At 51.7% G+C, this 27,804-nt stretch overlaps 1 protein-coding gene across 1 annotated transcript in view; it reads left to right on the top strand.

Annotated features, from left to right (window-relative positions):
- The first annotated feature begins 212 nt into the window (after window positions 1-212).
- The window catches only part of LOC141915688 (hydrocephalus-inducing protein homolog), a 221,423-nt gene continuing 193,831 nt past the window's right edge, over window positions 213-27,804 (top strand). Inside the window, exons 1-3 of the mRNA XM_074807472.1 lie at window positions 213-470; window positions 6,537-6,736; window positions 10,988-11,112. Of these exons, the coding sequence (XP_074663573.1) occupies window positions 267-470; window positions 6,537-6,736; window positions 10,988-11,112 (529 nt within the window). The 5' untranslated portion in view covers window positions 213-266. The remainder of the gene's footprint in view (window positions 471-6,536; window positions 6,737-10,987; window positions 11,113-27,804) is intronic.

Here is a 27,804-nt window from a genome sequence, read left to right as displayed (position 1 = left end):
TTCCCTTTCCCTTTCCCTTTCCCTTTCCCTTTCCCTTTCCTTTCCTACAGATTTATAAGAGATCACATTGCTTATTATCCTTCTCCAAGTTTAAATTGTTTTCTACCGCAAGTAAAACATTTTAACCGATCATTTGGTGTCGTTTCACCTTAATTTAACCCGAGGGGATCACCCTTGCGACTCTCTGGGCTTCCAGCCCAGGTTGTGACAACCTCAAGAGTTAGAAGTGCTTTGGAAAGGTGGTTAAGGCGGGATGTCCCCAGGGCATGGCCAGGTATTTTCTCCTCATGTTTCCATATGAGTGGCAAAATCATAGTTTCCTGTCTTTCCTGCAGGTTCCTCGGCTGGTGAAGGTTGTCTTGGAGACATCGCCTTACTTCAAGTTGACCAGCCCCGGTGGTGTGTGCTGTAAGGTAGCACCTGGCATGTGTTCAACTTTCCAAATCCAGTTCACCCCTGAGGAGAACAAGGTGAGACTGGAGGTCCGGAGAGGTTGGTGCCTTCAGTGGAAGCTGAACCTGCAGGGCTGGATTCATCTGGTGTGGGTTTTGAGGACTGTCCTGGTTCCAGTGGGGTTGCCCTGGATCTAGAACCGGGGGAAACTCTTTCCCCATGGTGAAGATTATGCTCTCATAGGCTGGAGTCTCTTATGTGTTTCAGACCATTTTTATCCTTCAGTGATGGAACATTTGATGTCGTGTCTGCTGGTTTCAGAGATAAGAGAGTCTGCCGTCTGTGGTGGGACGGCCTCCCAAGGTGTTGGTTTCTGGTATCTGTCCAGTGCTGTGTGATTATGGGTTTGCTCCACTCACGGTAGATACAGAGGCCTGTTTAAAAGTGACCTGTTATTTGGAAGACCCGCAGTGAGCCTGATCAGAGTGGGGACCGCCACCCTTGGAAACTGGAGTCACCTTAATGCCTAGCGTGTTGGACACAGTAGCGAGACAGCGGAACATTATGTCTGAAGTCATCGCGGTTTTTGCGCACTGGTTATAGCCCACAGCCTGCTGTGGGGTCTGCTCCAGGCTGTGGTCGGGCAGTCTGCAGCTGGTCCCCTCTTGGCACTGCAGGATGCTGTTAGCTGCTGCAGCAGGGACTGACGGGCTGTGCTTTCCCTCCCTGCGCTTCCTTGAGCGTTCGCGAGGGAAGATGCACGTGGAACAGTAGGAGAATGGCAGGGTGGGGTGTTGATAAGATGATTAGTCATCTCTCTACCCAATGGTAGGGGTTTAATTGTTATGGAAAATACTAGAGGAACAAATAGATCCAGAGGGATTTTCTGTTTCCCATCGGGCAGCCACTTCCCTGCCTCACCCTGGACTGGAGCAAAGATGGTGCTTTTCCATGCCCTCTGTTTTCAAGCCTTGCAGCTGTGCTGTCCCTGAGGACACTTGTCTGTCTGCGATGCAGCTGTGAGGCTGGGGCAGAGGGAGGGCTGTGCAGGTGGCAGGGAGCCAGCCTGGCACAGGCACACTGAGCTCTAGATGTCCCTAACTCGGCAGGAGGTTGTTGGGCTGCAGGTGGCTTTGAGACATCTGCCCGAACGAGCACGTACGGGAATAAACGGGCAGGTACAAGCTGCGGGCAGACACGTTACCCAGAGCCTGCGGGGTAGCTGTGTCGTCATGCGTGTTACTGTCAGCTGGCACCTCTTCTCTTGAGAGAACCCTCAAGAACAGGATGTCCAATACTTTGTCCCTTGTCTTGCCCTTGAACTGGCGAGTGTATGGAGCAGGGAGCTCTGCCAGCGAGAGGTCCTCTGCACAGCTTCAGTGACACTCCGGTGGTTTCTGCTGCACTGGGGGTTGTGCAGGGCATGGGCAGAGGGATGCGTGCTGCTCAGCGAGGAGCACGTGGGGATTTATACAGCAGAGTCAGAATTTTGTACAAATCAAACATTTTGTCTCGTACTTGATGGAGTGTGGGCCAGCGAAGCACCAGAGTGCTGTAGCTCAGCTGGAAATGTGTCAATAGCGCAGTCAGGAGGTGCACGGCACCTTGAAAACCCCTTAGCAAAGAGGCTTTGGGAAACGGTTCTGTAGAGCCACCTGCGTTGGGCTTGCAGTGCCCTGCATGCAGAGTACCTGTGTGTTAGTTGTGGAAGGCTTACGAGTGCTGCCTTTGAACAGCCTCTGCCCCTCTGCTGCTCCATCATCTGCAGGGATGGTGGATCACCCAGTGAGCTGGGACGCAGGTACAAGCCCCTCTGCCAGGGCTGGGCAGTCCTCCTGCTGTGGAGTTGGTTTGAATCTGTTCTTGCCCGGGGTCAGTCTGACTTCAGCGAAGTCACTCCTGATTCAAGGGAGTAACATTGCGGCTAAGCCCTAAATCAAAGGACCGTGTGAGTCGTTAGCGGCTGAAATGCCATGTGCCATGGAGCGCTTGCTTGAAAAATGAGCAGTTTCCTATTGTCTTGCAGTCATTTGGGAATGTGCCACAGGATTGGACTGTCAGAAAGTAAATAAATAGCTGACGTGTCTCTGTTTATTGGCACTTGCCTTAGAAATAAGAAATGCCAATTTTTCTGTTGGGCAACGTTTCCAACTAGTTGCTCTTGCTGCTTCTGATGTACACATTTCTGTGTTAGGGTTTCAGCTGCACGGTGTGGGTGTTCTCGTGCCACCCTGTGTTCAGGTGTCCTTGCGTTATGGTCTGACAGTCTCTGCCTAATTGAAAACCATTGTGGAACTGACTGGCAATGGACAGGAATACATACCTTTGTGTGTGTCCTTTGGCTTATTAATAGATTATCTTAAAGGAAGAAGGAAGCAAGGAGCATATAAATACATAGCACAGCTTATTCTGTTTTGTCCTCTCGCTCTTTTCGCTGTAGCAATACGATATATTCAAGCAATACAAGTTCAGTCTGTAATGTTTGCCAAATCCATTACTGATGCTCAGTGGAGACTGAATTAATGCTCATTAACATGAAATATGACAGGCCGGTGAGCTATTGCATTACTGAAATTAAATTTCAGTCGGGCGCTGTTAGATGTTTGGTAGCACACAGAAGCTATTCCAAGTACACTTTTAAGATGACTTTTGCGGGGAGGAAAGGGGCAGAAAATCAAGGCAGATGGCCCTGTGCAAAATGAACCTGGAGCAAAGTGACCGATTTCAAAGCCTCCTGTGAGTTGGTGGCTGAGGAAGGCAGGAGAAGGGCCACCCCTTCTCATGGAAGCTGTCTTCACCCTCCAGTCTCTCCTCTCTTTTCATGGCCCTTATTTGCCAGCCTTTATGATACCCTGGTTCCAGCAGGGAGCTTTCCCTGCTTGACTTGCTACGTTACCTCATGCTACAAGGATCTCTTCTTCGCAGTTGTCTGCTGCAAGGAGTTCAGTGAAGTACTTAGGATTGGTTACGCAGCAAACCGACACCTCGTTTGCTGGTGTACTGGGCAGTTAGGGTTGCTGTCACTGTGACAGTAATTAATGTTAGCCTGAGCTTGCAGAGCCTGAAATGACACCTCTGAGACACAAGCAGTTCTTTAATTTCATTGGGTGTGAATTCAAATGCCAGTGGTGATACTTTGCAGGCCAGAGCTTGTAACTTATTGCTTCTGGAAGGTGAATAAGAGAAGAGGAACCATTGTACAGTGAGAGGTGTTTCCTTGAAACTGGGAGAGGAGTTGTAGGAAGGATGAAGTTGTATTTTCATGAAAATCTGTAGGCTGAACCTGGTGGGTCTAAAAAGAATCTTTAAAGCATGGAAGTGATGCAACCCCTCTCTCACCCAGGCATGCTTATTTAGAAACCTGGTTTGAAACCGTCTAAGGGTTTGCAGTTGCAAAGTAAAACAAGGCTGTAAACTGGTTCCGGCTGTAAACTGGTTCCAGCTGTACCCGCAGACTGTAAGCAAGTGCCTAGCAGAGCTGGTAACGCAGGGCAGTGCTGCAGTGGAGAACTGCAGCCTGTATCTCCTCCCGAGGGAGGTGATTCAGCTTGCAAAAGCTCACGGGACTGTGGGTTCACAGCAGCCTGAGCAGCCAGCTTCTGCCTGGCACCCCTCTTCCCTTGGCTTTCCCCCCGTTTGGCCCGAGGCTGCGTTCAGCTTGGTGCAAGGTTCCATTCTGGTGGGTCACAGAGTGTGGCTGGAGGGTCAGGGCACTCTGAAGAGCTGAGTCCAGCCTTGTACAGGATGCAGCGTCCCAGGGTGTCCCTGGAGAGGGGGCTCGGCACGCAACGTGCGTGTGCATGAATGGCGAGAGGCAACTTGCTCTCTCAAGGTCGTGGTTGTCTCTGTGGCCAAATCCTGGCTGCTTTAGCCTTGCCCTTGTGTACCTGGAGAAGTCCCTTTCCCGGGGCAGGCAGTCCCAGTGCCCCTCCCCGGCCCCAGAGCTGGGAAGGTGGCATGTGCTTGCTTCTGGGGGGGTTACACCTGGGGGAGGCATTTATTCCTTGGGCTCTTCTGTACATGGCTGTGGATCCACTTGGTCCTTAGCAATGACAGTGACTTGAAAATGGTTTCCTATTATTTCCCTTAAATAATTCCAACTGTTGAAGTTTCTTTTTTCTTTATCTCCCTGCTGATCTGAACTCCTCGCATCATCCTCTGTCAACCTGGCATCTGGGAGAGAGAAGTAAATATGGCATGCCAAGATTTAACAAGGCAGGCAGCTTTCAAGTGGATTTACAGTGCCTTTGTTACAGTAGTGTGGCCACAGTAACAACAACAACAAAGTAAATAGGATTCTTCATTTGCTAATGCAGTTTCTGAGGATCTAAACAGTCCAGGATGTGAAGTACCCAGATAGTAGGTGCTTTAAGTTCACATGGGCTGCCCGTACCTTTTATTTTAGATGGCTTAGGCTGCAGGATTGAGTACAAAATTGCTAATTCAGAAAGGCTTGCTGAAGATGAAGCGCTCTCCTGAAATGTGATATTCAGTTCTGTAGGTCGTTTGCTGCAGTTTCCTTCCTGGTATTTTACTTTCCAAATACGAGAAGCAAAAGCCCTTCTGCAAGGTCCAGTGTGAATATTTGATATGTCTAGAGAGAAAGATCTTTCTTTATTCTTTTTCACATCTTGGCTGTGACAGCATCTGTTACAGCAACCTTAAACCCTAGCTGGTGGGTAGCGCTGGGTGTTAGTTGTTGTGTTAAAGCAGTAGCTCTGTGTCTGTGCCTCCTCTGGCTGCCTTAGGGCCCTTCCAGGCTTGGAGGGGGCGGGTGTGGGAGAGCAAGAAATCCCAAGCACAGAGGAATCTGGATCTGTTCTGGTTAAGAGAGTTTGTTGTGTGCAATTCCTAAATCAAATTATCTGCTTGCTGCTTCAACAATGATAAAAATATCAGACGGCTTCAAAGCACCGAGGAAAAAAGATCAGGACAGCGAGTGATAAGATGCAGAGCTTCCATCAACTCATGGCTAAGAGAGCTGCTGGAGGTAATGGCTCCTGGGCCTGCTGCAACAGTTTTACCGGTGCTTTCAGCGGGGGCACGGGGATACTTGCAGCCCTGCGATGCCACACCGTCCATCTGGAGATGGATCTGCTCCTCCCTACAGTAAAATGATTTTGGTGATTTGATTTGCCTTCCTACTGCTGAAGGCCAGACAGCTGGGGGGACTGTCTGTCTCTTTTGTGAAGAAGCCAGTGCCGGGGAATAGCACAGCTGAGTTTGCTCTGGCAGGGCTGTCCCAGTGTCTCCCATCTGCAGCTCCTGCTACCACCTGCCTCAGGTAGGCATGCTAACAAGGCATCAGCCCTGCAGCAGAGAGGAAGCAAAGCTATTTCCCACGTCCCCTGAGGCTAGGTGAGCTGGAAAGGGAAACTGAGATTAGACACAGGAAGAACTCAAGTCTAGGGTAGAGCTGGAATAGGCTGCTGAGGGCAGGGGTGGACTTGTTAGTGCTTTTAAGTACTTGTCAGACATCTTGCAAGAAGAGTTTGGGTGTAGAGCTGAGCCAGTTCTGGGGTGGGGAGATAGATCAGATAGCTTTTCAAGGGTGTGTGTCCCCAGCCTTGTCCCTATAATGCTCTGGGAAGGGGTGGGAAATACACACTTACCCTGCACTCACCTGACATTAAAACAATTCCCGTGTCCAGCTTGTTAAATCTTTCACCGAAGAGTGAGTGTTGGTCGTGCATGTGTCAAAGTCCTTTTGAAAATGCACCTGAGCGTCCCCTGGCCAGCGTCAGTGAGGTCGCTGCGTTGCTGGGATTGGAGTTAGTGCTGTGGCACAACTGGGTGCTTAGTGGAGCCTTTGATCATCTGCGGTGGTGATCGAAGCGGGTTCTTGTTACTGCTGTAATCCCTTACATGAAATTGCTCTATTTTGGTGCCTCCAAATCAAAGTATCAGATAATTTTGTCTGGTTCTGCCAGCTTGCTGTGAAAGCAGGTGAATCAGTGGGATTGTTTCTTCTTTGCAAGTTAACAGCCCTGTTCAAGTCACGCTGCAGGAATGAAAGGTCACTAAGGTAAAAAGTCCTTTGACATTGCTGGATGCTACTGTTAGAGTCACAGAAAACAGCAGTTTTTCTTCTGCCATGGGATGGTACTGAATGCACTGTGCTGAGATTGTTTCTTTCCCTGCAGGATTATTTCTACCAGCTCACCTGCATCACAGAAAGGGAAAAGTTTATTGTGCCAATCCGAGCTATCGGTGCCCGAGCTATCCTGGACTTCCCTGACCAGCTGAACTTCTCCGTCTGTCCAGTCAAGTACAGCTCCCAGAAAACTCTGCTGGTTCGTAACATCGGGAACCGGGAGGCTCGCTACCGCATCAGCACTGAGAGGTAAAGGAGCTCGTCTTCTTTGTGCAAAACACTGTTGCATGATAACAGGGTTGGTAACAACACGGAACCAGAGCATCTGAGCTGCTGTATTGCAGCCGTAGCTGGAAACGGGCAGGACACGTGGGGTTTGCTGTTGCTTGTAGTGTTTAAGCGTGACGCAACCTTTGATAAAACTCTGCGTGCTGCAGCGAGGTTTTGTACTGCAGGGGTGTCTCCAACAGAGCGTCTCGCAAGACTGATTCTGTTAGATTGAAACGAAGGAAGGCAACCTGGCTGCCCGTGGGCTGTGTAAGATGCTGCGTGGCAGGCGACAGCTCTAGGAGCTCGGTTCCTGTAGACCAAACGGGGTGTTAAGAAATGGGCAAGCTGTGAGCTGGTGAGAGAGACATTTAAGAATTTACCAGCAGCTGTGTCTTTATTTGCAAGTGCCTTTAGAGATCGTAGATCAAAGCAATTGGTATTGAGGCCCTGACAAGAACACTGTGTGGTCCAGGAACTTTGTTTTCCAGTAGGTTTGGTCTGGTCCCTGGGACCAAATGTTAAGTAGAATGAGCTTTTAGGTGGAGCTGAGCAGACACTGGCTTCAAAACTGCACCACAGCCCCAAAGCAGCATGCTAATGAGGGCACAGGCAAAAGATGCAGCAAGTGTCTGGTGCATGGGTTGGGGGCCTTTTCTTCTAGAGCTTTATCTCTCCCAGATTTCCTGGAGAGTGCTCGAATCTGTAGGGATCCAGCTTGCAACCTCCTGATCCTGAGTATCTTCTGAAACGGTTACATACCAGCGTCGGCCAAAGACACCCACTGCACGTGAGAGGAGGAGGAGGATGATTAGTGGAGTAGAAGGGAGTGAGAGATCTGTCTAAGCTTAGATCCATCAGGTGACCTCTGTATCCTTTATTCTCTATCTAAACAATTTAAACTTCTGTTTTCTGGCCTGAGCATATTCAGGCTCTTGCCCATTCACAAGTCAGCTGCAGATGCCACCATTTCCTAGTCCATCGTGCTGCTCATATCACGTTTCCTTGCGGCTTTTCTCTGGATTTCCTTCTCTGTGGCACCAAGCATAACCTGTTTGCCTTCACCTTCAGTGCATTTCTCAGCCCATCTCCAATCCTAACCTTTCCCCTCAGTACTGAGAGCGCAGCTCTTGCATCTGGTCACTTCCTGATGACGTTCCCTGCCTGTTACTCATTTCTCTAAAGGCTTTGATGTTTTCTGTTGTGCATTTCCCTCCAGGGAAGAGCTCTTAAGTGAAGCCATGGGGCCAATTCAGCATCCTTCTGCTGTTCCTGTTCGGAGCTCTCCCTTGCCATGGTTTCTACCAGAAGCATGGCTGCATTTTGACCACTTTTTCTTGAAGGGAGAAAACCACCAAAGCCCTCCCCATTATGCAGTCTGGCTTTGTGCCTCTCCTCCCTCTGCATGTCCATACCCAGCTCTTAACTGCATAGCATGGTAATAAAAAATAATGACAGTAGAAATAGAGAAAGTCTCTTCCTGTTGTCGCATTGTTAAGGCAGGATAATGAGTTTCTGCTCCATGACATTCACAGAGATAAATGTCATTCCAGTACATTCCAGTTGAAAATGGTGTCTGGAAGCAGATCTCAGTGCAGCACTGCCTTTTCCTGACATTGCTGACGACGTGCTATGCCATGCTATGGGGCTAGAGGGGATCAGTCCGAGATAAGATCCATTTAGGAATGTCCCCACCAAGCTCTGAAAGCTCAGGAAATTATCCTGCGAGGCACAGTGCCTCGAGCCCCCTTGCATCCCTCCCTGTAGTCCCCATACGCTACCTGGAGGCGTGAGATTGGCCAGTTACCATAGGACGTGCAAAGACCATCCAAGGACGTGAAAATAGAGCCTAGGTGCAGTGAAAGAGGGAAATACAGAGCTTGCGAGATGCTGATCCACACAGGATTTCTCAGCACAGAGATGGAGTCTTGGATGCTTTGACTGTAGCAGGCTGCAAGGTGCCATTGGGAGATCTGGACTTGTGAAAGTTTAGATGTCGTACAACAAAGCAAACCTACAAATGGACATAGTTAAAAAGCACGTCAGAAGAAAATGAGCTATTAAAAAACCTCCAAACCTTATCTTTTGTGTCTTTCAGGAGCAGTAGTGATTCATTAAAAGGGTAGATCTAACAGGATGAGAATTATCCTAAAGAGCAGCTCACACTTAATGGATAAAAAGCCAACGTCTATCCCGCTAGCGTCATCTCTCGGCAGTGGTTTTCATTTGGCTATGACAATGTGTCAGGGATGTCTCCTTAGCATCTCTTCTTATCTGTAGGCTGCAGACAACAGCTTAGTGACGGTGACTGAACTTCAGGGGAGTTAAGTTTAACCATGGAGCTTGCATCTTTGGGTCTTGGAGAACCAGGTCCATGTGAGGGATAACGAGCTCCTGCTACAGCAGTAAGTCTTGTGGGTACAGCATGGGGTGGGATGTAGGACATGCAGTGTCTGATTTGTGCTCCATTTCTCAGTCCTGAGAACTGAGTCCTGAACTTGGTTGGATCCTCTTCTTCTGATAATTTGAAGAGATGAAGATATCTTCAGGAGTGTTATTCCCATCCCATCCCATCCATCTGAGGGCAGGAGTGTGTAGACATGGGGAAGGAGTAGGAAGGTGATGGGATGGGAGGTAGTGCTGAAGTGTTGCCCGGGATCCCCCTTAACTGGCAGCTTTTCTGTTCTGGCAACATTTCTGAAAAAAAAAAAAGGGAAAAACCCCAAATCTCTGCCTTTCCCACACCAGGCAATGATCCCACCCAAGCCCTGGCAGAGACCTGCAGCAGTCCTGGCATAACCATCAGTGCGGATGCAGGGCCGTGTAGAACAGCCCAGTTCTGAGGCTGGTGGTGCCTTGTCTTCCCTCCTCTCTCTCCAGAGTCTCAGGTCCAGCACACAAACGTTGCAGGCCCCGTGCTTCGGTGGCAATGCTCTCGCTGGTTGTAATGGGAGCAGGTCAGGCCCGTAATTGCAGCGATATCTCCTTAATGAGCAGAAACTGCAGCAATTTCATCAGCTGTCACTACTCACATGAACAAAGTTCAGCTTGCGCATGGCTCCAGTTGTTCTCGGTATTTTTGTGTGTGTTGCGTTCTCTAATCATGGTAAAACTCTCCAGAACATGTTTTTAAGGTGACAAATTGACCACCAGCAAAGCACTAAAACCAATAACTTTTGTTTTCTAAGTGGGGCTGTAGAAGAGCCACGAAGCCCAGCTGCAGAAGCATGTTTCACCTGACTTGTCCCTTTGCATTAAAGCACTGAGTTTTGTGTCTGTCAGCCAAGAGCCATTTACCCGGTGACAAATCATAATTGCTCATATTAAATCCAAAGTACCCCAACACATTTTCATAATTATTTCCAGTGCATTGCACAGAATTTGCCTGGTGGGCCAAGCAAACAGTTATTGAGCTTGGATTACAACCCAGAGTCCCAGATTGCAGTGCTTGTGAGTACCCAGAAAACCTCCTGTTAAACTCGCCTTGACGTGCTCCTGGTAATGGCACTTCATGTAGCCGGGGGTTTAATGGTTCAGGCTGTGCATGGGATCCTCCTCCCGTGTCTTGTTTCCATGTTGTTGTATCGCTCTAATCTGCCTTTGCACTTATTGAGCTTTTTCTGATTGTTCCTTTTCTTAGAGCAGCTTTCATTGTACTGCCGATGAAACGTGCCCTTTCTTAGGCTAAACTAGGATGTTTTCAAGGTAAAAAAATGAATTCTGCACTTTAAACCATAATTATTCTGTGGTCTTCCAGAAAGACACTTATCCTCCCTGTCTGATTCCTAGGCTGGTGTCACTGGGACAGGTAATGCCCTGACATTTGCATCTCTTGAGGTGGAGTTTATAGGTGGCAGGGAAAGACAGATTCCTGAGGAAGTCAGTGTCAAGTTGTGCAGGCAGATAGCTCTCACCCTCTCTGTGCTCCTCAAAACCATCCTCTGGCTGTATTGCTAGCGGTCGGACTCCTGAGCCTCCCTGCAGAGAAGGGGATGCAGAGTATGGGGGAGCTGAGGTCGTTTGACACCACAGGATGTTCGGAGAGCTGGATCTCTTCAGAAGTGAGAGTCAGTAGAGCCATTTCTGACCCTCTATGTTCTGTTTTTTTCTGCTGACTGTGGCTTGTTTGCTTCTTGCTTGCACAAGTGAGCTGAAGTGGAGTAGACTGCAAAAGGAGTATAGTCCCCGAATCGCCCACAGTAGCCCTGACGTGTCTCTGTCTCTGCGTTGCAGCCCCTTCTCTGTGGATCCCTCCATCGGGACTCTTGGGATCGGTGATGCCACGCAAGTAACAGTGGAGTTTCACCCGCTGAAGACCGGGGATCATTCCAGTTCCCTGGTAGTTCGCTATGACACAGGTAAGCGCTGGGCACTGCGTGGTGCACGCTCTCTGCGTCCTTCAGAGCAGAGCCCTTTCTAAGCAGAATAATGTTAAACTTGCTTTGCAAACTACTTCTAAAAGCTTTTCTTTCAAAACCTCTGCACGTTTCAGTGCTTAGAAGGGAGCAGATAAGGGGCAAAGGCTGAGTCTGTTCTGTGTGTCCTGTGTGGCTGTGTGCTGGTCCATCCCTGGTGTCAGCACGGTGTTCTCCACCCAGCACGCCCCCGTGACAGTCATCTACCATCATTTCCCATTGCCGCAGCCACCTTAATTCCCTCTCCAGGTGTGCCTCCCCTGTCCTTTACCTCAGGGAAAAAGTGACAAATAGTTGGTGTTTAGGGGTGTCCTGGTTTAGCCAGGATAGGGTTAAGTTTCCCCAGCAGTGGGGGGGGAGCTCTAGCCGGGTTATTCAGATACCATGCGGACGTCACATCCTGGCGCCAAAGCGAGACGGTCGGTTAACACGTGTGTTATGCCATCGCGCTTCTCACTGCTGTATTGGTAGATATTTTGCTCTGTTCATTGTTATCACTGTTACTGTTATTGTTGTTGTTTGTTGTGTTGCTGTTGCTCTGTTGTATTAAACCTCTCCTTATCTCAGCCCCGGGCTTTGTATTTCACTCCCTTTGTGGGGGAGGGGCAGCGGCCACATGGTCTCAGACCCCGGCAGGGATTAAACCACCACAACTTTTGGCACCCAACGTGGGGCACGAGAGGGCTGAAATAAGGACAAGAAGAGAAGGTGTGTTAGAGCAATCTGTTAGGTGTAATTTTTTGTGTTTTTATTTGTATTGTTTGATAAGAAATGTTTGCAATGCTGGGCAGTTTGCTTGCGTGGTGGGGCTGGATTAATCCTCATATCCCCTGTGTGTTCCCAGTGCTGGTGTTTGTTCTCGGTGGAAAATGTATCAAGGGTCTTGTTCTGCTCTACTGGTTACTGTCTGCTTATAATGGGCTCGTATCGCTGCTTGTGGGGGTGCACCGCTACCTGTTTGCTGCCTGGTCTTTTGTTTGGGGTCTCACCCCCTCTATGGGTGAGCCAGGGGAGGAGATTCTCTCAGTTTTTGAGAGTTTCAGCTATCCCTGGAGCCTCCTGGCCACTGTGTTCGTGGCACAATGCTTTCTAAATGTCTGCCAGATCTTGTTTTGGGCCATGCGGTACTTCTCCAACAATAGCACCACCCGGAAACCTGCCCCGGGGGCAGATAGTTATAAATGGCAAGGTGTGTGGGAGAAGATGGGCAAGTGCCTGAGTCAGTGGTCACCCCCAATGCTTTGGGATCTCACTGTCGAACAAGTGCAGAGTCCTGATAAACTGGTGGAGTGTTTGGAAAAGGTGTGCTGCCGATCTGACAAACCCTGGGAGACACAAATCCATGCGATGTGCTGGGGGCTTGCCCATGCTTACCGCATCGCCCTTAACACTGATCACTGCCCTCAAGGGGGAGAAAGGGCTGCAGGGTCTGAAAGTGAACTTACTGGTGCAGCAGCTGGGCCAGGGGGACAGGCAGTGCCAGTACCGGTCGCCTCCACCAGCACAGCAGCTGGGCCAGAGGGACAAGCAGTGTCAGTATCAGTTGCCCCGATATAGAAAACCAAATATACCAAAAACTCCCCTCGCAGTGCACAGGGTGATAATGAACCAGGCTGTGGTGGTTTGACCTTGGCTAAATGCCAGGTACCCACCAAGTCACTCTATCACTTCCCCCCCTTTCCCCTTTTTTTCTCAACAGGGCAAAGAGGGGAAAGAAAATAAGATAGGAAAAAAAAACAACCCTTGTGGGTAAAACAACAGCAGTTTTAATATAAGCAAAGCGAAGCAAAGGTCCGCGCGCGGAAGCAAAAAAAAGGAAACAGATTTATTCTCTACTTCCCATGAACAGGTGATGTCGGGCCTTCTCAGGAAGCAGGGCTCCAATACGCGTAGTGGTTGCCTCGGAGGACCAAGGGTGACCCCACCCCCTTCCTCCTTTCTCCCAGCTTTATACTGAGCAGACGTCATATGGTCTGGAATATCCCTTTGGTCAGTTCGGGTCAGCTGTCCTGGTTGTGTCCCCTCCCAAGATCTTGCCCACCCTGTCCCACTGTGGGGGGGGGAAATGTCAGAAAGAGCCTTGGTGCTGTGTAAGCACCACTCAGCAGTAGCCACAACACCAGTGTGCTATCAACACCCTGCCAGCTCCCAGCATAAAACACAGCACCATGAGGGCTGCTACAGGGGAAAACCAATTCCAGCTCAGCCAGACCCGGTACAGTCTCCACCCCTTATTCCATACCATTTACGTCATGCCCAGGTCCCACATAACACTCATTTATTCATTCCGTAAGCTTTCTTCACTCCTCCAGATGTTCAGTGACTTGGCTCCCATCTGTCAAGTCAGTGACCATGTCACTGTGGGGGCCATGTCACAGTGTGCATCGGGTCAGTGGTGGCCATGTCACTGTGAGGCCATGTCACAGTGGGCAGCAGGTCAGTGGTGGCCATGTCAGTGTGGGGACCATGTCACAGTGGGCAGCATGTTGCTGGTGGCCATGTCACTGTGGGTGCTACGTCACAGTGGGGAGTGTGTCACTGGTGGCCATGTCACTGTGTGGGCCATGTCACAGTGTGCAGCGTGTCAGTGGTGGCCATGTCACTGTGGGGACCATGTCACAGTGGGCAGTGTGTCAGTGGTGGCCATGTCACAGTGGGTGCTACGTCACTGTGGGCAGCGGTTCAGTGGTGGTCATGTCACTGTGGTGGCCATGTCACTGTGGGCAGCGGTTCAGTGGTAGTCATGTCACTGTGGGGGCCATGTCACAGTGTGCAGCGTGTCAGTGGTGGCCATGTCACAGTGGGGGCCATGTCACAATGGGCAGTGTGTCAGTGGTGGCCATGTCACAGTGGGTGCTACGTCACTGTGGTCAGCAGGTCAGTGGTGGCCATGTCACAGTGGGGGCCATGTCACAGTGGGCAGTGTGTCAGTGGTGGCCATGTCACAGTGGGTGCTACGTCACTGTGGGCAGCGGTTCAGTGGTGGTCATGTCACTGTGGTGGCCATGTCACTGTGGGCAGGGGGTCAGTGGTGGCCATGTCACTGTGGGGGCCATGTCACAGTGGGCAGCAGTTCAGTGGTGGCCATGTCACTGTGGGGGCCATGTCACAGTGTGCATCGGGTCAGTGGTGGCCATGTCAGTGTTGGGGCCATGTCACAGTGGGCAGCGGGTCAGTGGTGGCCATGTCACTGTGTGGGCCATGTCACTGTGGGCAGCGGTTCAGTGGTGGCCATGACACTGTGAGGCCATGTCACAGTGGGCAGCAGGTCAGTGGTGGCCATGTCACTGTGGGGACCATGTCACAGTGTGCATCGGGTCAGTGGTGGCCATGTCAGTGTGGGGGCTATATCACAGTGGGCAGCAGGTCAGTGGTGGCCATGTCATTGTGGGGGCCATGTCACAGTGGGCAGCGGGTCAGTGGTGGTCATGTCACTGTGAGGCTATATCATAGTGGGCAGCAGTTCAGTGGTGGCCATGTCACTGTGCGTGGGACGTCACAGTGGGCAGCAGGTCAGTGGTGACCATGTCACTGTGGGTGCTACGTCACAGTGGGGAGCGTGTCACTGGTGGCCATGTCACTGTGTGGGCCATGTCACAGTGTGCATCGGGTCAGTGGTGGTCATGTCACTGCTTGGGCCATGTCATGGTGGGTAGTTAGTCAGTGGTGGCCATGTCACTGTGGGAGCCATGTCACAGTGGGCAGCAGGTCAGTGGTGGCCATGTCACTGTGTGGGCCATGTCACAGTGGGCAGTGTGTCAGTGGTGGCCATGTCACAGTGGGTGCTACGTCACTGTGGGCAGCGGTTCAGTGGTGGCCATGTCACTGTGGGGGTCATGTCACAGTGGGCAGCAGGTCAGTGGTGGCCATGTCACTGTGGGGATATGTCACAGTGGGCAGCGTGTCAGTGGTGGCCATGTCACTGTGGGGGCCATGTCACAGTGGGCAGCGGGTCAGTGGTGACCATGTCAGTGTGGGGGCCATGTCACAGTGGGCAGCAGGTCAGTGGTGGCCATGTCATTGTGAGGCTATATCATAGTGGGCAGCAGTTCAGTGGTGGCCATGTCACTGTGAGGCCATGTCACAGTGGGCAGCAGGTCAGTGGTGGCCATCTCACTTTTTGGGCAACGTCACAGTTGTCAGCAGATCAGTGGTGGCCATGTCACTGTGTGGGCCATGTCACAGTGGGCAGCGGGTCAGTGGTAGCCATGTCACTGTGTGGGCCATGTCACAGTGGGCAGCGGGTCAGTGGTGGCCATGTCACTGTGGGTGCTACGTCACAGTGGGCAGTGGGTCAGTGGTGGCAACACCGCAACAACAACCACCGCAACAACAACCAGTGCATAACAACCACTGCAACAACTACCACCGCACAACAACCACCGCAACAACAACCACCGCAACAACAACCACCGCACAACAACCACCGCAACAACAACCACCGCACAAAAACCACCGCACAACAAGCACCGCACAACAGGCACCGCAACAACCACCACCACAACAACCACCGCACAACAACCACCGCACAACAACCACCGCAGCAACAACCACCGCAATAACAACCACCGCACAAGAACAACCGCAACACCAACCACTGCACAACAACTACCGCAACAACAACCACTACAACAACAACCACCGCACAACAACCACCGGAAAAACAACTACCACACAACAACCACCGTACAACAACCACCGCAACAACCACCGCACAACAACCACTGTAACAATAACCACCGCACACCAACCACCGCAAAAACCACCACCGCAACAACCACCACCGCAATAACAACCACCGCAACAACCACCTCCGCAACAACAACCACCACAGCAACGACCACAACAACCACTGCAACAACAACCACCGCAATAACAACCACCGCAACTAACACCACCACAAAAACAACCCCCTCAAAAACAACCACCGCAACACAACCACCGCACAACAACCACCGCAACAACAACCACCGCAACAACAACCAGAGCAACAACCACCGCACAACAACCACCGCAACAACAACCAGCGGAAAAACGACCGCACAACAACCACTGTACAACAACCACCGCACAACAACCACCGCAACAACAACCACCGCAACAACCACCGCAACAACAAGCACCGCACAACAACCACCGCAACAACAACCACCGCACAAAAACCACCGCACAACAAGCACCGCACAACAAGCACCGCAACAACCACCACCACAACAACCACCGCACAACAACCACCGCACACCAACCACCGCAGCAACAACCACCGCAATAACAACCACCGCACAAGAACAACCGCAACACCAACCACTGCACAACAACTACCGCAACAACAACCACTACAACAACAACCACCGCACAACAACCACCGGAAAAACAACTACCACACAACAACCACCGTACAACAACCACCGCAAAAATCACCGCACAACAACCACTGTAACAATAACCACCGCACACCAACCACCGCAAAAACCACCACCGCAACAACCACCACCGCAATAACAACCACCGCAACAACCACCTCCGCAACAACAACCACCACAGCAACGACCACAACAACCACTGCAACAACAACCACCGCAATAACAACCACCGCACAACAACCACCGCAACAACAACCACCGCAACAACAACCAGAGCAACAACCACCGCACAACAACCACCGCAACAACAACCAGCGGAAAAACGACCGCACAACAACCACTGTAAAACAACCACCGCACAACAACCACCGCAACAACAACCACCGCACAACAACTGCCGCAACAACAACCACCGCACAACAACCACCGCACAACAACCACCGCACCAACAACCACCGCACAACCACCGCAACAACAACCACCGCAACAACAACCACCGCAACAACAACCACTGCACAACAACCACCGCACAACAACCACCGCACAACAACCACCGCAACAACAACCACCGCAAAACAACCACCGCAACAACAACCACCTCAACAACAACCACCGCAACAACAACCACCGCAACAACAACCACCACAACAACAACCACTGCAACAACAACCACCGCACAACAACCACCGCAACAACCACCGCAACAACAACCACCGCACAACAACCACCGCACAACACCCACTGCAACAACAACCACCGCAACAACAACCACCGCAACAACAGTCACCGCAACAACAACCACCGCACAACAACTGCCGCAACAACAACCAACACACAACAACCACCAGAACAACAACTACCACACAACAACCACTGCACAACCACCACCGCAACAAAAACAACCGCACAACAACCACCGCAACACAACCACCGCACAACAACCACCGCAACAACAACCAACGCACAACAACCACTGCAACAACAACTACCGCACAACAACCACCACACAACACCCACCAGAACAACAACCACCACACAACCACCGCACAGCAACCACCGCAACAACAACCACTGCAACAACAACCACCACACAACAACCATCGCAACAACAACCACCGCAACAACAACCACCGCAACAACCACCGCACACCAACCACAGCACACCAACCGCCGCGCAACAACCACCGCAACACAGTCATCGAAAAAACAAACACCGCACAACAACCACCACAACAACAACCACAGCAACAACAACCACTGCAACAACAACCACCGCACAACAACCAACGCAACACAACCACTGCACAACCACCGCAACAACAACCACCTCAACAACAACCACCGCAACAACAACCACCGCACAACACCACCGCAACAACACCACCGCATCAACAACAACCGCAACAACCACCACACAAAACCCACCACAACAACAACCACCGCAACACAACCACCGCAACACAACCACCGCAACACAACCACCGCAACAACACCACCGCACAACAACCACCGCACAACAACCACTGCAACAACAACCACCGCAACAACAACCACCGCAACAACAACCACCGCACAACAACCACCGCACAACAACCACCGCAACAACCACCGCAACAACAACCATCGCGCAACAACCACCGCACAACAACTACCGCAACAACAACCACTGCAACAACTACCACCGCACAACAACCACCGGAACAACAACTACCACACAACAACCACCACACAACCACCGCAAAACAACCACTGCAACAACAACCACCGCACAACAACCACCGCAACAACCACTGCAACAACAACCACCGCAAGAAAACCACCACACAACAACCAGCACAACTGCCGCAACAACAACCACCGCACAACAACTGCCGCAACAACAACCACCGCAACAACAACCACCGCACAACTGCCGCAACAACAACCACCACAAAAACAACCACCGCAACAACAACCGCCGCGCAACAACCACCACCACAACCACCGCAACAACAACCACCGCACAACTGCCGCACCGACAACCACCGCACAACAACCACCGCAACAACAACCACTGCAATAACAACCATCACAACAACAACCACCGCAGGAACAACCACCGCGCAACAACCACCACAACAATAACCACCGCACAACAACCACCGCAACAACAACCACCGCAAGAAAACCACCGCACAACTACTGCAACAACCACCGCACAACAACCACCGCACAACAACCACCGCAACAACCACCGCAACAACAACCATCGCGCAACAACCACCGCGCAACAACCACAACAACAACCACCGCAACAACAACCACCGCACAACAACTGCTGCAACAACAACCACCGCACAACAACTGCCGCAACAAAAACCACCGCACAACAACCGCCGCAACAACAACCACCGCACAACTACCACCGCAACGACCACTGCAACAACAACCACCGCACAACAACCACCGCACAACAACCACTGCAACAACCACCGGAACAACCACGGCAACAACAACCACCGCAACAACAACCACCGCAAAACAACCACCACAACAACAACCACCGCAACAACAACCACCGCACAACAACTGCCGCAACAACAACCACCGCAACAACTACCACTGCAACAACTACCACCGCACAACAACCACCGCACAACAACCACCGGAAAAACAACCACCGCACAACAACCACCGCAACAACCACCGCAACAACAACCACCGCAAGAAAACCACCGCACAACTACTGCAACAACAACCACCTCAACAACAACCACCGCACAACAACCACCGCAAAAACGACCGCAACAACAACCATCGCGCAACAACCACCGCGCAACAACCACCACAACAACAACCACCGCAAAAACAACCGCCGCGCAACAACCACCACAACAACAACCACCGCAACAACAACCACCGCACAACTGCCGCAACAACGACCACCGCACAACAACTGCCGCAACAACAACCACCGCACAACAACCACCGCACAACAACCACCGCACCAACAACCACCGCACAACAACCACCGCAACAACAACCACTGCAATAACAACCACCACAACAACAACCACCGCAACAACAACCACCGCGCAACAACCACCACAACAATAACCACCGCACAACAACCACCGCAACAACAACCACCGCAAGAAAACCACCGCACAACTACTGCAACAACCACCGCACAACAACCACCGCAACAACCACCGCAACAACAACCATCGCGCAACAACCACCGCGCAACAACCACAACAACAACCACCGCAACAACAACCACCGCAACAACAACCACCGCACAACAACCACTGCAACAACCACCGCAACAACAACCACCGCACAACAACCACCGCAACAACAACCACCGCAAAACAAGCACCACAACAACAACCACCGCAACAATAACCACCGCAACAACTGCCGCAACAACAACCACCGCAACAACGACCACTGCAACAACTACCACCGCACAACAACCAGCGCACAACAACCACCGGAAAAACAACCACCGCACAACAACCACCGCAACAACAACCACTGCAACAACAACCACCGCACAACAACCTCTGCAACAACAACCACCGCAACAACAACCACCGCAACAAAAACAACCGTAAAACAACCACCGCAACAACAACCACCACACAACAACCACCGCAACAACAACCACCGCACAACAACCACAGCACAACAACCACCGGCAAAACAACCACCGCAACAACAACCACTGCAACAACTACCACCGCACAACAACCACCGTAACAACAAACACCGCAGGAACAACCACGGAACAACTACCGGAACAACCACCGCAACAACAACCACCGCAACAACAACCACCGCACAATAACCACCGCAACAACAACCATCGCACAACAACCACTGCAAGAACCACCGGAACAACCACCGCAACAACAACCACCGCAACAACAACCACCGCACAACAACTGCCGCAACAACAACCACCGCAACAACGACCACTGCAACAACAACCACCGCACAACAACCACTGCAACAACCACCACACAATAACCACCGCAACAACAACCACCGCACAACAACCACCGCAACAACAACCACCGCAACAACAACCACCACAACAAAAACAACCGTAAAACAACCACCGCAACAACAACCACCACACAACAACCACCGCAACAACAACCACCGCACAACAACCACCGCACAACAACCACCGGAAAAACAACCACCGCACAACAACCACCGCAACAACCACCGCAACAACAACCACCGCAAGAAAACCACAGCACTACTACTGCAACAACAACCACCGCACAACAACCATCGCACAACAACCACCGCACAACTACCGCAACAACAACCACCGCAACAACAACCACCTCAACAACAACCACCGCAACAACAACCGCACAACAACCACCACAATAACAACCACCGCACAACAACCACCGCAACAACAACCACTGCAACAACAACCATCGCACAACAACCACTGCAACAACAACCACCGCAACAACCACAGCAACAAAAACAACCGTAAAACAACCACCGCAACAACAACCACCACACAACAACCACCGCAACAACAACAACCACCGCACAACAACCACCACAACAACCACCACAACAACCACCGCACCAACAACCACCGAACAACAACGACCGCAACAACAACCACCGAACAACAACGACCGCAACAACAACCACCGCAAAAACAACCACCGGAACAACAACCACGGCAACAACAACCACTGCACAACAACCACCGCAACAACCACCACCGCAACAACAATCACCTCAACAAACACCGCAACACAAACACCGCATAAAACCCACCGCACAACAACCACTGCAACAACAACCACCACACAACAACCACCGCAACAACAACCACCTCAACAACAACCACCGCAACACAACCACCGCACAAAGCCCACCGCACAACCACTGCAACAACAACCACCGCAACAACCAACGCAACAACAACCACCGCACAACAACCACCGCAACAACAACCACCACAACAACAACCACCGCAACAACAACCACCGCACAACAACTGCCGCAACAACAACCGCACAACAACCACCACAATAACAACCACCGCACAACAACCACCGCAACAACTACCACTGCAACAACTACCACCGCACAACAACCACCGCACAACAACCACCGGAAAAACAACCACCGCACAACAACCACCGCAACAACCACCGCAACAACAACCACCGCAAGAAAACCACCGCACAACTACTGCAACAACAACCACCTTAACAACAACCACCGCACAACAACCACCGCAAAAACGACCGCAACAACAACCATCGCGCAACAACCACCGCGCAACAACCACCACAACAACAACCACCGCAAAAACAACCGCCGCGCAACAACCACCACAACAACAACCACCGCAACAACAACCACCGCACAACTGCCGCAACAACGACCACCGCACAACAACTGCCGCAACAACAACCACCGCACAACAACCACCGCACCAACAACCACCGCACAACAACCACCGCAACAACAACCACTGCAATAACAACCACCACAACAACAACCACCGCAACAACAACCACCGCGCAACAACCACCACAACAATAACCACCGCACAACAACCACCGCAACAACAACCACCGCAAGAAAACCACCGCACAACTACTGCAACAACCACCGCACAACAACCACCGCAACAACCACCGCAACAACAACCATCGCGCAACAACCACCGCAACAACAACCACTGCAACAACCACCGCACAACAACCACCGCACAACAACCAACGCAACAACAACCACCGCAACAACCACCGCAACAACCACCGCACAACAACGACCGCAACAACAACCACCACAACAACAAGCGAACAACAACCACCGAAACAACAAAAACCACCGCAACAACAACCACCGTATAACAACCACCGCAACAACAACCACCGCAACAACAACCACTGCAACAACCACCGCACAACAACCACCGCACAACAACCACCGCAACAACAACCACCGCACAACCACCGCACAATAACCACTGCAGCAACAACCACCACACATCCACCGCAACAACAACCACCGCAACAACAACCGAATAAGCACCACCGCACAACCACCACCACAACAACCACCGCACCAACTACCACCGCAAGAAAACCACTGCACAACTACTGCAACAACAACCACCTCAACAACAACCACCGCAAAACAACCACCGCAACAACCACCGCAACAACAACCATCGCGCAACAACCACCGCGCAACAACCACCACAAAAACAACCACCGCAACAACAACCGCCGCGCAACAACCACCACCACAACCACCGCAACAACAACCACCGCACAACTGCCGCACCGACAACCACCGCACAACAACCACGGCAACAACAACCACCGCACAACAACCACCGCACAACAACCACCGCACCAACAACCACCGCACAACAACCACCGCAACAACAACCACTGCAATAACAACCACCACAACAACAACCACCGCAACAACAACCACCGCGCAACAACCACCACAACAATAACCACCGCACAACAACCACCGCAACAACAACCACCGCAAGAAAACCACCGCACAACTACTGCAACAACCACCGCACAACAACCACCGCAACAACAACCATCGCGCAACAACCACCGCGCAACAACCACAACAACAACCACCGCAACAACAACCACCGCACAACAACTGCTGCAACAACAACCATCGCGCAACAACTGCCGCAACAAAAACCACCGCACAACAACCGCCGCAACAACAACCATCGCGCAATAACCACCTCACAACACCCACTGCAACAACCACCGCAACAACAGTCACCGCAACAACAACCACCGCACAACAACCACCGCAACAACAAACACTGCAACAACAACCACCGCAAAACAACCACTGCAACAACAACCACCTCAACAACAACCACCGCAACAACCAACGCAACAACAACAACCGCACAACAACCACCGCAACAACAACCACCGCACAACAACCACCGCAACAACAACCACTGCAACAACAACCATCGCACAACAACCACTGCAACAACAACCACCGCAACAACAACCACAGCAACAAAAACAATCGTAAAACAACCACCGCAACAACAACCACCACACAACAACCACCGCAACAACAACCACCGCACAACAACCACCACAACAACCACCACAACAACCACCGCACCAACAACCACCGCAACAACAACAACCGAACAACAACCACCGCAACAACAACCACCGAACAACAACGACCGCAACAACAACCACCGCAAAAACAACCACCGGAACAACAACCACGGCAACAACAACCACTGCACAACAACCACCGCAACAACCAAGACCGCAACAACAACCACCTCAACAAACACCGCAACACAAACACCGCACAAAACCCACCGCACAACAACCACTGCAACAACAACCACCACACAACAACCACCGCAACAACAACCACCTCAACAACAACCACCGCAACACAACCACCGCACAAAGCCCACCGCACAACAACCAACGCAACAACAACCACCGCAACAACCAACGCAACAACAACCACCGCAAGAAAACCACCGCACAACTACTGCAACAACAACCACCTCAACAACAACCACCGCACAACAACCACCGCAACAACCACCGCAACAACAACCATTGCGCAACAACCACCGCACAACAACCACCACAACAACAACCACCGCAACAACAACCGCCGCGCAACAACCACCACAACAACAACCACTGCAATAACAACCACCGCACAACTGCCGCAACAACAACCACCGCACAACTGCCGCAACAACAACCACCGCACAACAACCACCGCACAACAACCACCGCACCAACAACCACCGCAAAACAACCACCGCAACAACAACCACTGCAATAACAACCACCACAACAACGACACCTCAACAACAACCACCGCGCAACAACCACCACAACAATAACCACCGCACAACAACCACCGCAACAACAACCACCGCAAGAAAACCACCGCACAACTACTGCAACAACCACCGCACAACAACCACCGCACAACAACCACCGCAACAACCACCGCAACAACAACCATCGCGCAACAACCACCGCGCAACAACCACAACAACAACCACCGCGCAACAACCACCGCACAACAACTGCTGCAACAACAACCACCGCACAACAACTGCCGCAACAACAACCACCGCACAACAACCGCCGCAACAACAACCACCGCACAACTACCACCGCAACAACCACTGCAACAACAACCACCGCAAGAACAACCACCGCACAACTACCGCAAAAACAACCACCGCACAATAACCACCGCACAACAACCACCGCAACATCCACCGCACAACACCCACTGCAACAACAACCACCGCACAACCACTGCAACAACACCCACCGCAACAACACCCACCGCAACAACAAACACCGCAGGAACAACCACCGGAACAACCACCGGAACAACCACCGCAACAACAACCACCGCAACAACAACCACCGCACAACAACCACCGCAACAACAACCACCACAACAACAACCACCGCAACAACAACCACCGCACAACAACTGCCGCAACAACAACCGCCGCAACAACTACCACTGCAACAACTACCACCGCACAACAACCACCGCACAACAACCACCGGAAAAACAACCACCGCACAACAACCACCGCAACAACCACCGCAACAACAACCACCGCAAGAAAACCACCGCACAACTACTGCAACAACAACCACCTCAACAACAACCACCGCACAACAACCACCGCAACAACCACCGCAACAACAACCATCGCGCAACAACCACCACAACAACAACCACCGCAACATCAACCACCGCACAACTGCCGCAACAACAACCACCGCACAACAACTGCCGCAACAACAACCACCGCACAACCACCGCACAACAACCACCGCACCGACAACCACCGCACAACAACCACGGCAACAACAACCACTGCAATAACAACCACCACAACAACAACCACCGCAACAACAACCACCGCAAGAAAACCACCGCACAACTACTGCAACAACCACCGCACAACAACCACCGCAACAACCACTGCAACAACAACCATCGCGCAACAACCACCGCGCAACAACCACAACAACAACCACCGCAACAACAACCACCGCAAAACAACCACCACAACTACAAACACCGCAACAACAACCACCGCACAACAACTGCCGCAACAACAACCACCGCAACAATGACCACTGCAACAACTACCACCGCACAACAACCACCGCACAACAACCACCGGAAAAACAACCACCGCACAACAACCACCGCAACAACCACCGCAACAACAACCACCGCAAGAAAACCACCGCACAACTACTGCAACAACAACCAGCGAAACACCAACCACTGCACAACAAACACCGCAACAACAACCACCGCACACAACCACTGCAACAACTACCACTGCACAACAACCACCGCACAACAACCACCGCACAACAACCACCGCAACAACAACCACCGTAACAACAACCACCGTACAACAACCATCGCAACAACAACCACCGCAACAACAACCACTGCAACAACCACCGCACAACAACCACCGCACAACAACCACCGCAACAACAACCACCGCAACAACCACCGCAACAACCACCGCACAACAACGACCGCAACAACAACCACCACAACAACAAGCGAACAACAACCACCGAAACAACAGAAACCACCGCAACAACAACCACCGTATAACAACCACCGCAACAACAACCACCGCAACAACAACCACTGCAACAACCACCGCACAACAACCACCGCACAACAACCACCGCAACAACAACCACCGCACAACCACCGCACAATAACCACTGCAGCAACAACCACCACACAACCACCGCAACAACAACCACCGCAACAACAACCGAATAAGCACCACCGCACAACCACCACCACAACAACCACCGCACCAACTACCACCGCAAGAAAACCACTGCACAACTACTGCAACAACAACCACCTCAACAACAACCACCGCACAACAACCACCGCAACAACCACCGCAACAACAACCATCGCGCAACAACCACCGCGCAACAACCACCACAAAAACAACCACCGCAACAACAACCGCCGCGCAACAACCACCACCACAACCACCGCAACAACAACCACCGCACAACTGCCGCACCGACAACCACCGCACAACAACCACGGCAACAACAACCACCGCACAACAACCACCGCACAACAACCACCGCACCAACAACCACCGCACAACAACCACCGTAACAACAACCACTGCAATAACAACCACCACAACAACAACCACCGCAACAACAACCACCGCGCAACAACCACCACAACAATAACCACCGCACAACAACCACCGCAACAACAACCACCGCAAGAAAACCACCGCACAACTACTGCAACAACCACCGCACAACAACCACCGCAACAACAACCATCGCGCAACAACCACCGCGCAACAACCACAACAACAACCACCGCAACAACAACCACCGCACAACAACTGCTGCAACAACAACCATCGCGCAACAACTGCCGCAACAAAAACCACCGCACAACAACCGCCGCAACAACAACCACTGCAACAACAACCACCGCAAAACAACCACTGCAACAACAACCACTGCAACAACAACCACCGCAACAAAAACAACCGTAAAACAACCACCGCAACAACAACCACCACACAACAACCACCGCAACAAGAACCACCGCACAACAACCACCGCACCAACAACCACCGCAACAACAACAACCGAACAACAACCACCGCAACAACAACCACCGCACAACAACCACCGCAACAACAACCACCGCAACAACAACCACCGGAACAACAACCATGGCAACAACAACCACTGCACAACAACCACTGCAACAAACACCACCGCAACAACAACCACCTCAACAACCACCACAACACAAACACCGCACAAAACCCACCGCACAACAACCACTGCAACAACAACCACCACACAACAACCACCGCAACAACAACCACCTCAACAACAACCACCGCAACACAACCACCGCACAAAACCCACCGCACAACAACCACCGCAACAACAACCACCACACAACAACCACCGCAACAAGAACCACCACACAACAACCACCGCAACAAGAACCACCGCACAACAACCACCGCAACAACAAACACCGCAGGAACAACCACCGGAACAACCACCGCAACAACAGCCACCGCAACAACAACCACTGCAACAACCACCGCAACAACCACCGCAACAACAACCACCGCAACAACCACCGCACAACAACCACTGCACAACAA

The sequence above is a fragment of the Strix aluco genome, chromosome 27, assembly GCF_031877795.1.
Source record: "Strix aluco isolate bStrAlu1 chromosome 27, bStrAlu1.hap1, whole genome shotgun sequence".
In the NCBI taxonomy this organism is placed as follows: Eukaryota; Metazoa; Chordata; class Aves; order Strigiformes; family Strigidae; genus Strix; species Strix aluco.
This window is presented reverse-complemented; position numbering and strand designations above follow the sequence as displayed.